This window comes from Plectropomus leopardus, chromosome 17, assembly GCF_008729295.1.
Source record: "Plectropomus leopardus isolate mb chromosome 17, YSFRI_Pleo_2.0, whole genome shotgun sequence".
In the NCBI taxonomy this organism is placed as follows: Eukaryota; Metazoa; Chordata; class Actinopteri; order Perciformes; family Serranidae; genus Plectropomus; species Plectropomus leopardus.
In genome coordinates this window covers 1,297,696-1,310,551 of record NC_056479.1, presented here as the reverse complement: position 1 = coordinate 1,310,551, position 12,856 = coordinate 1,297,696, and the positions used below count along the sequence as shown (strand labels likewise).

Below are 12,856 nucleotides of genomic sequence, written 5' to 3'. Positions count from 1 at the left end.
AGACACTTAGCCAGCATTTGGCTGGTGGCTAGTGCTAATTTCCATCAATGGTTGCTAGTAGTGGACTGTAGCCTAATGAAGTACTTATACTTTGTTACAATAGGTATACTAATGATTTTTTGGGAGTATCTGTACTTTGCTTGAGTTTTTATTTTTCTGTCAACTGTCACTTTTACTCCACTATATTTCCTAAATAAAATGCATACTTTTAATCATTTCCCCTAAGAATTTTAGGGGTTGTAATAAAATAGAAAAGGAGAGGAGGAGGGGATGGATGGACGAATGAAGGAATGGGAGGAAAGGATCAACAGACTTTTATTATTTATAAGTTCCCTGCTGGAAAAAAACAGCTAAAAACCAGCTTATGCTGGTAGCTGGTTTTAGATGGTTTTAGCTGGTCGAAGATGGTCTTAGATGGTCCTGACCAAATTCTTGCTGGCCTTTGTTGGTTTAGCTGGCTGAGCCACCAGCTGGTGGCAATATATTCACTTTAACTTTTACCAGAGTTTTTTCCTTTTTTGAATCTAAAAACACATTGGCATCATGAAAAAAAAAAAGAAATTCAAAGAGTTACAATTTTAAAAATTAATTAAAATTTGATATCCGTTATTAAGATTGAAATTGGTAAAAAAAAAAAAAAAAACCCAACAACAAGAATTACTCAATGAAAGTAGAAAACGATATTAATGTAGATTATAATATTTTCAAAGCTTGATTTTGAAAAGCACATTTTGTGCGTAGAGTGATAAAAGTGCGTGTAATATCATCAATTATTATTTTCAATTATACCTTATAATATTAAGTAATTCAGGGTCACTATTGCACTCCGGTACAGTAGGTGGCGGTATGCACCTCACAGAAAGCTGCTATAGTCCGCTTCAGAAGCAAAAGAAGAAGGAGATATATAAGCTGTGTGTCGTGGGCGGAGCCAAACAAGACTTTCTCCAGCTCACGCAGCCAGGCAGAAGACCGAAATGGCGGCGCCAGCAGAGAGGATGGAGGTAAGGTCTTACAATAGGAAATACAGTAAACCACTCTTTTCGTTGACTTCACTCTACATACACACATTTTCACGTTTTCGGGAAAGACGTTTTGAATAGTTGGAAAGTGTTACCGTTTGTTTTTTTGTCATTACCCTCGCGTCAGCTCGTGATGCATCCATTTTAACTTTAGCTAGCTAACGATACTTGTGATGCAGCTGCCGTTGCCGCTCATTCATTTAGGGTCGCATAACGGACAGAGCCTAGATTTGATAAATACACTTTAGCTCTTTCCGTATCAATTTGGTCGTCTAAGCTGATATCGGCATTTGACGGGTAAACGACTGCTATCAGCAGAAACGTTGTTTTACTCGGATGTAGAGCAGCCGGCCTCTGGGACCGCATGGGAAAACGTGTTAGCTTAGTTAGCTGCTTCAGGTGTGGATGCTGCCTCACTGTTTTTACCGCTTTCACTGTTCCACTGATGGCGTGCTGTAAGCACAGTACACACTTATGTGGATATCTTTGCCCGCTGTTTTTGGTATAGTAGCGACATCGACATCACATTAGTTGACATTTATTCTTTGTTGGTGGACTAATCAGTAGCGTAGCCCGTAAAAGCCAAACGGCATGGATGCACTAAGCGGTTAGTTGTCTCTGCCCGGTGTAACGGCCCGGCAGTACCGTCTGGCTGTGAGCTGTGAGCTGTGATTTACAGACATTTGACGAGTCCGGAGTACACGAAATACAGGTTAACAGATAATCTGCGGCAGTCTCAAGAGTAAGGGCCAAGATCACAGCAGACTATCAACCATGTGCTCCCATCTTTTGTGCTGCGGGGGAGGCTGGCCCCACACACTGAAAACTCCACCAACTTAGTTAACCCTTTCCCACCCGAGCAAAATTGACTTGATTTCTGTCAAACATGGGAAGAGGGCAATGAGCCACTGATGTGGAAATGACTCTAAAATGAGCAAGTAATTAGTCAAAAGCACAAAAAATCCTGAAAATCAGTAAAACAAAGACGCGCGCGCGCGCGCGCTCACACACGCACACACACACGACACAACAAACGAATTCTTAAAATGTTGTAACATAATGTTGAATGTGTATCTATGACAATTAAAGGGGAAAATTGGGAAGAAGGCAATGAGAAACTTAATTTTTTAGATTTTCACAAGAAATTAGCAGAGTACAAAAAAATTAGTATTTAAAAAAAAACGTTTAAACAAGGAAATGACCTGAAAAATGCTTTAACATTATAGTAATTCTGTAAAAAAAAAATATTTAAAATATATAAGTATGAAAATTATTGATATAGTTACTGCAAGATTTTCCTCGGGTTTTTAAAAATAATTTTCTTAGTCTATTATTTTTTTTTTCCAATTTGTGGTACATTTTTTACCAGGTTAATCAATGTCTTTTTCTGATGTTATTGAAAGAAAGGTTAAAATACTTGTGAAAAGCATCGGAAAGCAGCACAATAAAAGTGAAGTCCTTCCAGGTTTTAAAGGGTTGAAGTCAGAACGTGGCAAAACATTTTGCTTAAAGCATATAGCACTACAGCAACATTAAAAACAAACTTATTGATTATGGAATAACTATGTGTACATTTATCTTCTCTGGGCGTAATTAACTATTGAAAAGACTGTTTGCTTCAGGTGTGTGCAGAATAAGTTGATAAGAATACTGTAGTAGTTTATATTGTGCTACAAACAGTGAAGGCTAGTTCATTTTGAACCATTTTAAACTCAATGAAAACCTGATTGATTTTATACTCTCCAAACAGCCCACACTTTCATGCACTTCATAGCTTATAATAGATAGTTCATCACGGTAACATACAGTCTGCATTTTTGGTGAAGTCACTTGTTCAGCTACTTGTCTCTTATATTTTATCAGAGCTTCTTTTATATTCACAGTTCAGCAGTTCCTGCTAGGGAGCATTTCTTCAAGAAAGCTCTGATGGTGTTGCTGTAGTTCTTCAATATCAGTGTAGGGCTGGGCAATATGCCTGTTATATGAATCATTTTAAAAACTGATTTCACCATTATTTAGACAGGTTTTCTCAATGACACATACAGTCTCATTCTCAAAAGACATTTTATGGGGCCACCCGCAGGTGATATTTGGTGTGTACAGAGTAACTTTTTATGCCCCCAGGCATAAGTGATTTAATTTTTTGAACTTACCAGACTAGTCTAGCTATTTTTTATTTTTTTTTTTCCACATTACTGATAATTATCAAAAAAGCACCAACCCTCTAAAATTTTTATCATTTAGAAAAGTTGTATAAATTTTGAGACTGTTAGTTGGATTGCCTTACTTTTTTCACCAGTGAAAGCTGCGGCTGTGCTGCTCAGAGGGATGACTCTGATGCATTGTAGCTCTTTTAGAAGCCTCAGTATCTAGCCTGGGAATTCGGGTGTTTTTACAGGACCTTGTAAAATAAATATATAATGATAGATCCAATATTGGGTGTCTTCCCCTCAGGCCCCTCTCTGAAGTGTCAGGAGTGTGATGTGGCCCTCTGCAGCATCACAGAGAGGAGCTGCTTTGCAGAATGGCACAGATAATGGGACACACAAACAACTGCAAAAAAACCATGGCACTTCTTTTGGAAAAGTGTGTCCATTTTTTGAACTATAATAATTACAATGTTTAATTTTTTGCTTTCTGATTACCAACACCTGGGAGAAAGGTTTTCTACAACAAAAAAGCTTGTACACAATAAAACCTCCATAATTTCATACGCACTTTGCTTTCATAACATAATATGCAACTGGCAAAACAGACTGGAGTAGATCCTGAAATTACACCTCCTATATTTTGAATTGGAAATTGATTTTGAATCAAGAATCAATTTTGAATCAAACCGTGACCCCAAGAATCGAAATCGAATCGAATCATGAGATACTGAAAGATTCACACCCTTAGCAAACAGTAACAAAAAGTATTAAAAACATTTCTGCTAAAGAGCTCAGTGGTTTAAAAAAATGATTAGCCTCTTGACTTTAGCAGTTTACCTGCCTCACTTCTGTTTATCTTCTCGTGCACTGAGCTGAACTGCCAATAAGAGTGACGTCATTCACAGACTGGCTCCGCCGCCATGCTGATTCATTCTGAAAAAAGCACACGAGTGCCAACAGTGCAGGGCACATTGCAAAAACCAGGGTGGTGGACACTCACTGGGCTGACAGTGACAAACAGCTGACTGTTGGCCTGGTGTGTCAGGCTCCTTTGGTTAAATGATTCTGATGCTTATCACCGATAGTTTCATTGGGTCAGTCACTTGAATGCGCTCATTATGTCCATCCATCATTGCACCTTCTGTCGACGAGCTGTCAACTGTCTGCGTCTCTGGGTGTGACATTGCTTCTGCTGTGCAGTGGATTGTAGGTCAGAATAGCCAGATGAGCACTTTGGCTTACATTCTGCAAAATGTAACTGGATACACTAGGACAACCTGTTATTTTTTTGGTATATTGTTTTTAATATGCTATGTCCAGGTACATGCAGAATCATTTTCTGGTGTACTGTGTAGTATGGTGGTGTGGGTATTGGAACATACAGCACATTTAGTATTTTGATTAAACTTCTAAACCCAAAAACAGTGGCAAAGCCTAAGCTGACCTCAGGTTGTAATTGTGTGTCTCTTTGTTGAGGTTTCTCAGGGGGAGAGCTCAGCCAAGCCTGCAGCGGAGGATATGACGTCTAAGGACTACTACTTTGATTCATACGCCCACTTTGGAATCCATGAGGTAATTTCTTTTTAACTAAACCCGCTGCGATGCTTTTCCATTCATTTGAATCAAACCCATAGAGCGTATCCTTTGTGTCACATGATCTTAGACACCTGCTGTTATTGTGCCCCTTTCCTGCTGCTGTAGGAGATGCTGAAAGACGAGGTTCGCACTTTGACCTATCGCAATTCCATGTTCCACAACAAGCATCTGTTTAAGGACAAGGTGGTGCTGGATGTGGGCAGCGGGACTGGCATCCTCTGCATGTTTGCTGCCAAAGCTGGAGCCAAGAAGGTTATAGGGGTATGTGTTGGGCTATATCAGAACTAAGCCACATGTGTGACTTTCCAGAGTGCACGGATTTAGAAATTAAATCACTAATTAATGTGCTTTGACCCATGGTCATTGCATCTCCATAAGAAGGGAAAACGTAAATTCAGTTGTTGGTCGTTGTTTTTTTTCCTCAATAGATCGAGTGCAGCAGCATCTCAGACTACGCCGTGAAAATTGTCAAGGCTAACAAGATGGACGATGGTGAGTTAATAGAAAATCTCGTGGTGACACATGTAGTGAAAGTTGTGATGTAGCGCCTGACTTCTTCTTGTGTTTCCAGTTGTGACCATCATCAAGGGGAAGGTGGAGGAGGTGGAGCTGCCCGTGGACGGAGTAGACATCATCATATCAGAGTGGATGGGCTACTGCCTCTTCTATGAGTCCATGCTCAACACAGTCATTTATGCCAGAGACAAATGGCTGGTATGTATGTGTATTTGTTTGTCTCTGCAGCAGGGTGCTAGGTGAGGAGCCGCTGGTTCTACAAGGAGCTTTCCCTGCTCAGTTCCTCCAGGATTTGGTGATTTTGCGATCACAACAAATAATGCTAATTAGAGCTCGCTCTCTCTCTGAAATTTTGGAGTGACTGCCTGCTGTACATTCCCACTGTTTTTCAGCACAAGCACAGCATTCTTATGGATAATTAATTGTGCTTTTTTCATAATGTTACAGCTATTAATTTGAATTATTTCAACTTTGAGTGTAACTGGATGATAAAATAATTCAGTGGGTGTGATGGAATCTCTAAAGCTAAGCACATGCTTTTTGCAGTCAGCATGTCTGCTGACGAGTACAGGTCAGGCAGACGCACAAAAGGTTCCATTCCAAATAGTTAAGAAAGGCAAAAATTGAGGATTCACACCTGTCTGGCTTTCCTCTCTTGCACATATCCTGACCCACTATGATCCCAAGCATCCATTTAGTTTTCCTCTGTTTCTTCAAAATTACAAACCGGACGGGGGGGGGTGAGACAAGACGTGAAGTTGGTGAGCTTGTGGTATGCACAGTACACACGGTCACAAATGTTGGGCTGCATTGCAGATATCCACATAGGTGATGGGATAGGCCCACACATGCAGTAACTGTGACTTGCCCTTAATTACTACAATACTACGGCAGTACTATTAGTTTGGGTGGTCATAGATGTGGAGAAGAATGGCATTGGTTCATACTGAGGAGCCACTTAGGTAACATCAGGCTGCAAATGAATGTTCTACATAGTTTGACAAATTGGAATTACACGACTTAAAGCTTGTATGTAATAGGGAAAGGTCATGAGCAGGTTGTGCCCACTCCGCTTTTGTCGGATCGGGACAGGTGCTGATTCGATATCGTGCATCACACATTCCCTGTAAGTGAATTTTGGCTGTGTTTGATGGCTGCTGTTGTGTAGATTGGATGGTCTGCTACACACCTGTGAGTTTTTTATTTTTCCCCCTGACAGAAACCAGATGGACTCATTTTCCCAGACAGGGCGACCCTTTATGTCACTGCCATCGAAGACAGGCAGTACAAGGACTACAAAATACACTGTGAGTAGTCTTCCGTTCACTGACTGATGCTGGCTCTGGTTACAGTGTGCCATTGGTAGGACCAGGGTTGCAAAATTTTGGTGATATTCAATGTGGAAACTTTCCATGGAAATTAATGTAAAATAACAAGAATAAAACAGAAATATGGGGCCTGTTTGCTGAAGTTGTATTTGCAAAAGGCTCTTAAATAGCCAAATGTGGGTAAGTTGATGGTGTTAGGGAAAATCTATAGGCCATCTGCCAAGAATCACAAGTCAGTAAGAAAGGTGTATGGTTGGATATGGCTACATTTTTGAAAGTTCCAACTATAATATATAGTATAGTTATAAAGGCAACACCATTGGCCTTAAAACCTAATTTGTTTTGCTTGCATGTTGACGTTCACCAAATTCCAATTAATAAAATCCTTTAAAACCAGACACACAGACACAGGGCTGGGTGATATAGTTTTAGAGTAGTATAATGATACATGATATACTGTATATCTCAATATATTGAAATCTCCTCTACGCTATTGTAAACTACTAAAATACAAAATTATTAAATGAACTACTGTTAGAAATAAAGTAGCTTCTGCCATAAAATAAATTACTGTTATAATAAAGTTTAATAAAATACTGTTATAAAGTATTCAGTTAAATAAAGTACTGTTATACCCAGGTTAAATAAATTATTGTTATAATTAAATAAATTAAAGCAGAACCCATATAGCTTTTATTTTGAAGGACCTGGCTTGTTTCGGGCCGGAAAGTGTTGGTGTTTTTTTGGTGCTGCTTTTTTTGCACGTGTCTGTGAGAGGCGGGGAGAGCCGTAAGAGAGAGAGGAGAAGAACAACGAAACTATTTATACTTGATGTTCACCATTAAGTTATTTTATGCATTACAAGTTGCGATGCATAGAGACAATTCATATAATAACCCACCCGCAGTTCTGTGTCTGACTTTTCATAACCAAACCATGTCCAGAAGACAGAAGGAGCCCCTCTTCTGGGTACGAGCTCCTCCTTGTTTCAGTGTCTATCTTGTGCTGAATCCTGGTGTTCAGTATGGCTTTACAGCTCCTCCATGTTTGTTTGTTTTGGTGCTATGCTTCGTGTAAACGGTCACTCGGACGGTCGCAAAACGCTCAGATGACACAAATGAAACAAACAATATAGCATGAAATGAATGGTTAGACGTTTTTTTATTCTCGGACGATATATATTTCGACATATGGCACAGGCCTACACACATGCATGCATACGTTGTCATAACTTCATGAACTTTCACTAAATACCTTACGTGTCATTTCATCTAAAGGAATAGATCAGTACATGGCGGGTGTGTGAGACAGATTTATTCAGAGGTGTGGTGATTAGGGCAGAGAGGAACTTAGGAAGTTATTATCAAGTGGTAAATGATTGATGTAGTTTTAGTTTGTCCATGAAGAATACTGCAGCTCCTCAAGACCCATGTCAAGTTGCTGTGTCTTGCTTCCCTACTGTTGGCTGAAGTAAGGGGTTAACCCCAAAGTGAGCATCAGCTTCTGCCCTGGATGTAAAACATGTCCCCTGTGCATCCTGATCATAGAGAGATCTTTTAAAAAAACGGACAAACGTTGTAATATTGATTACTTAACAGCTTTCTTTGTTGGCTTAAATATTGTCTGTGAAAAAACAAACTGCTCTCTCTTGGTTAGCTGAAATATCATAAGAAATATAAAATGAATCAAGTACTGTAATAGAATACAAATTTAGATGAAAGCATGTAGTCCTTTGGCTCTGACAGCGCAGTAGTGTTGGCTAGAGATGGGCACCAAAACCCTGTATTAAATGGGCTCTGGTGCCGAATTATACAAGACCAGAGAACTGATAAGCTCAGACGGTTCTGCAGTCGTTAATGGAGATTTTAAGAAAACATATTTCTTGTGTATCTGGCTTACATAAATGCAATCTTGTACAGTTTTTTTTTATCTCTAACTCCATTTCTAATTTGCAAAAAGATTAAAACAAACACAATGTTAATTCTGTTCTTAATTTTTTTCCCCCCATTTTTTTTCTCATAAACCCCCCTCCCACCCAAAAAAAGACCCAATAAGAGTCCCTGGATCGATAAGCAGCATGGGTTAGAGTAGTTTGAACAATACTCATCCTTAGTGCTGGCAGTAGTTTGGGTTACTCGTGATTGGAGAAAGCACTGTGCATGCAAAGGGTTGTAATTTTACTGAACACCTATTTAATGGGATGCTTAAAGCATCGCATAGGGTCTGTGTTTCTAACACATTCAGGTTTCCATTCTAAGCATTAGTCCTTTGGTCATTTCAACCTTTTGAGCAACACTCAGGAAGCACTGGGCACTCTTGTAATCAGCGAGTAGTTTTCTCTTCCTGACTTCTGTGTGTGCCTGTGTTTGTGTCTGCGGCAGGGTGGGAGAATGTGTATGGTTTTGATATGTCATGCATCAAGGAGGTGGCAATTAAGGAACCCCTGGTTGACGTGGTGGATCCAAAGCAGCTGGTCAGCAGCGCCTGTCTCATCAAGGTCGGTGGATGAAGAACTGGTTTGACATTATGTTTCTTAAATGGTCCTGGGACAGAGGTGTGTGTGTCCTCTGATAAGGAGACATTGTGCACATATTTGGTCTGACGTCCTCCTCTGGCTTTGTCTCTTCAGGAGGTGGACATCTACACGGTGAAAGCGGACGACCTGACCTTCACCTCACCATTCTGCCTGCAGGTGAAGAGGAATGACTACATCCACGCTCTGGTCACCTACTTCAACATAGAGTTCACCCGGTGTCACAAGAGGACCGGCTTCTCCACCAGTCAGTTTGCTTTCTAACACACTACACACCTGATGTCTGTGTATCAGACCCTCCAGGATTACTCGCACTGGCTTTTGGGATTTTTGCGGACTGAAATAACTGATTTTGTGGCAGCTTTTCTAAAAAAAAAAATGCTGTGCAGGCTGTGATTGCAATTAAAATGAGGGAATGACTGAAAATTATAAATTAAAACGTTAGCAATGTGAAATAGTCTAATTTACAATAATACAAGTTTTGGTGATAGCACAAAATTGACTCAAAAGGTCATACAGAATTCAGAGGGTAACATCATGAAATCCTGGAGGGATATGTATACAGTCACCTGTTGTTGTCAGATTGATGAGTGGTCAGGACTGATTAGATGTGTCTGCATCAGTCACTGTTGCTGGCTGTCCATAAGTATGATAATTATGTAGTGTACCTGTTAATCTAGCAACAGGAAAAAAATATTATCCTCAGAAAAATAGTTTTATCTGTACTTAATATATTATTTTCTGATAAACAAGAACATTATTAACTGTTATTGTTCTGATATTGGAATAATAGTTGAGTCTATTAAGCCCCTCTGACTCTGGACAAAAAAACACTAATGCCTGGCTTTGTGATTAATGGGAAAGTTTACAATCAGTATTTACTCCTGTGACTTTGCTATGGTCTTGGGTATTCTTCAGCTCCAGCTCTGAGAGGCAGTGATCAAAATACCTGAACACATGAGCGAATGTGCTAATTTTAGACCCTCTAACTGCTCCATGCAATGACAGGGTGCCACAAAATACCGCCTGTCTCCGTCCAAGCAGGACTCCCAACATTTCTAAAATTGGCAAGTCTACATAATTAAGAAATGAAAAAAAGAAAGTAAACACTGTAACATTATTACTGGCCTCCATGCAGCGTTATGGTAAATGGACCTGCACTTGTATGTTACTTTTCTAGTCGTTTAATCACTCAAAGTGCTTTTTAATGACTTGTCACATTCACACTCTGAGACGGGCTCTGCAGGGGCACGGAGCCACACCAAGCGAACATGCTGTCTGCACTGTTCACTGACCTGACAGCAGATTTTACTACAAGCTGGTTGGCTTTTGAAACAGATGACGTGCCTTATGTTCTGAAACCAACTTTGGCAGTTTGACCTGCCAAGTTGCAGGTTACACAGACTAAAATGCTTTAATTTCGTAACAGATCTTTGGTCTAAATTGAGCTTAAGGTTCTGTTCTGTTGGCAATACAAAAGGAAAATTAAGCAATTTGTCTTTTATCAATAAACTACATTAGGTTAGCATACTGTCTGGGGAGTTTGGGTTTGTGTTCAACCAGAAATTGAACTTGACCAAATTACATGTTGCTCTGGACATTGGGTTTGTTCCAGCGAGCACCTGCAGAACTCAAAGTATTACGTGTCAGCAGCAGACTGCATTCATGCCCTCTCTCTTTGGCCCTTTCAGGCCCAGAGTCTCCCTACACCCACTGGAAGCAGACAGTCTTCTACCTAGATGATTACCTGACTGTGAAGACCGGCGAGGAGATCTTTGGCACAATCAGCATGAAGCCAAACATCAAGAACAATGTAAGCAGAGCCCCACCTTCCTCTCCCACCACATTACATATGAAAATTGTGTGTTACTTCATCACTGCATTTTGCTGCACCGTGTCTGACTGGCTGCTGTTGGTTTGCAGAGGGACCTGGACTTCACCGTAGACATTGACTTCAAGGGTCAGCTGTGTGAGATGTCCAAGACGTCTGAGTACAGGATGCGTTAAGTGTCTTTCCCTCTCTGTGTTAGTTTGTCTTTAGTCGAGGACAGATTTAACTGTTTGACTCGGAGTCTGTACAATAGATCGACGCTCCCCACGCAGCAACATTTTAACAACTGTATCTTTTTTTTTGTCATTTTCTTGTTCAAACATTACAATATTTAAAAGGTCTTGACATCCTTGGGGTCAAAGTGCATTGGCGTGGTGTTTCATTGTGCCGTTGTCACTCAACAAAACGTTTGACATGTGCCTAGTGTTTGTGTCCAACTTCGCATTGGGTTCTGCTCTGCTCCGGTCCTTGTCCTTTTGCATGTGTGAGATCCATGTAGACACCAACACAACAGCCCTGCTGACATGTCTGCATAGGTTTACCGATCAGTCATGTTGGCCCTCTGTGTGTTCATTTCATGACCCAGATACTGGTCTCTCCTGTTTTTGGTCCTGTTGAAGCTGTATGTTGGTTTGGGATTCCGCAAAGTCAAGAAGCCCTACCGCGTCCACCTGTGTTAACAGGAATTATAATGTAACTGACAACAAAACACTCAAGACCCTGTTCGAACTGAAGATATCCATGGTTTAAAAAACAAAATATATGAATGGTTGCTGGTGTGAATGCAGTGCTGCAGGTTCCAAAAAGAAGACAAATGAGGAAGTTACCACAAATGATCTTCCAAACTACATACTGATTCTGCACAGTCATACTTCTTACTCATTGTATAATGTTTTAGCATACAAACAAAATGTCTAGATTAGGCTTGGGTGGTTTGCAGTATATCATACCTTCATGAGATTTTACTGGGGTATATAGCATATGACAGTAAAAGTGCGTACTAACAACCCACACCCTCTGATGGTGAGCTGGCGATATTGAAAAACATGCCATCAGTGTTTCTAAATACCCTGGTATACCATAGTACCGTGATGACACCCAAGCCTAATCCAGATACTTTAAACCCTTTCAATGGGAATGTGTGCGTGTTGGATTTAAAGCAAACCACAGTTTTGTAGAGCCACTGCCAGCTACTCTTACTTAATACTTTTTGTTTTCCCTAATTTTAATAGAAGTTTTCTATCCACCACCCACACTTCATTCTGATGTTTTTCAGCTATGAGCAGCTCCTCCATCTCCTTTGGTGGAGGAGAGTGTGTATCAACAGCACATCTAAAAATGACCAGCATTGAGTCCTCACACTGTGGTTTGAGTAAACTTTATTTTTCCACTTTTCCAGAGTGAACTCATTAAACACTGAAAACCTGTCTAGAATCAGTATGTAGCATTTGGGACAGGATGTGAGAAGCTGCAGGCACACATGCACGCTGCAGACACTCCAAGATGATTCCGACCAGAAGCAGAAGTGAGCCTCTGCAAAGCTGTCACTGTCTGTGTCGTGTGTGTTGGGTTGTGGTATCCCTTATTTTGCTTTGATTGGGTCACACCCTTTGGAAAAAACACTTGAGCATCTCAAAGTGTTTGATTTCTGCAGCACCTGAAGGAAAGGCTGGTCCCAGCTGGCCCCGCAGCTCTGTCATGTGTCCTGGAGCCCACGTTAGTTTGGGTCCAGCATGCCTGAGGCTGCTCGAGTCCATCTCAACAGTAGTAACATTGTTGGCACTGTACAGAGACTGCTCTGACTCACCACATTTAAATTTTTCTCTTTTGTATTTCTTTTTTGTGTGTCTGCTGCTTTTTTTAAATAAAATACAGTTAATAAA

The 12,856-nt window shown here is 40.4% G+C and overlaps 1 protein-coding gene across 2 annotated transcripts; it reads left to right on the top strand.

Moving 5' to 3' along the window:
* Positions 1-943: 943 nt before the first annotated feature.
* Positions 944-12,856, top strand: prmt1 (protein arginine methyltransferase 1). 2 transcript variants are annotated; one of them, XM_042504750.1, is made up of 10 exons: positions 944-1,001; positions 4,655-4,741; positions 4,871-5,026; positions 5,194-5,257; positions 5,337-5,479; positions 6,501-6,588; positions 8,991-9,106; positions 9,239-9,389; positions 10,834-10,955; positions 11,066-12,856. In XM_042504750.1, exons 1-10 carry the CDS (start codon positions 975-977, stop codon positions 11,147-11,149), a joined length of 1,038 nt encoding a protein of 345 aa, XP_042360684.1. In that variant the 5' UTR covers positions 944-974; the 3' UTR covers positions 11,150-12,856. The 2 variants fall into 2 exon arrangements, with proteins under 2 accessions (XP_042360684.1, XP_042360683.1); XM_042504749.1 differs by having other exon boundaries at positions 945-1,001; positions 4,646-4,741.

Excerpts from the sequence above, each read along its gene's own strand:
- prmt1 (XM_042504749.1), top strand. The coding sequence starts at position 975 with ATGGCGGCGCCAGCAGAGAGGATGGAG. Across the intron at positions 1,002-4,645 it reads CGCCAGCAGAGAGGATGGAG|GTTTCTCAGGGGGAGAGCTC; the intron begins GTAAGGTCTTAC and ends CTCTTTGTTGAG. Across the intron at positions 6,589-8,990 it reads CAAGGACTACAAAATACACT|GGTGGGAGAATGTGTATGGT; the intron begins GTGAGTAGTCTT and ends TGTCTGCGGCAG.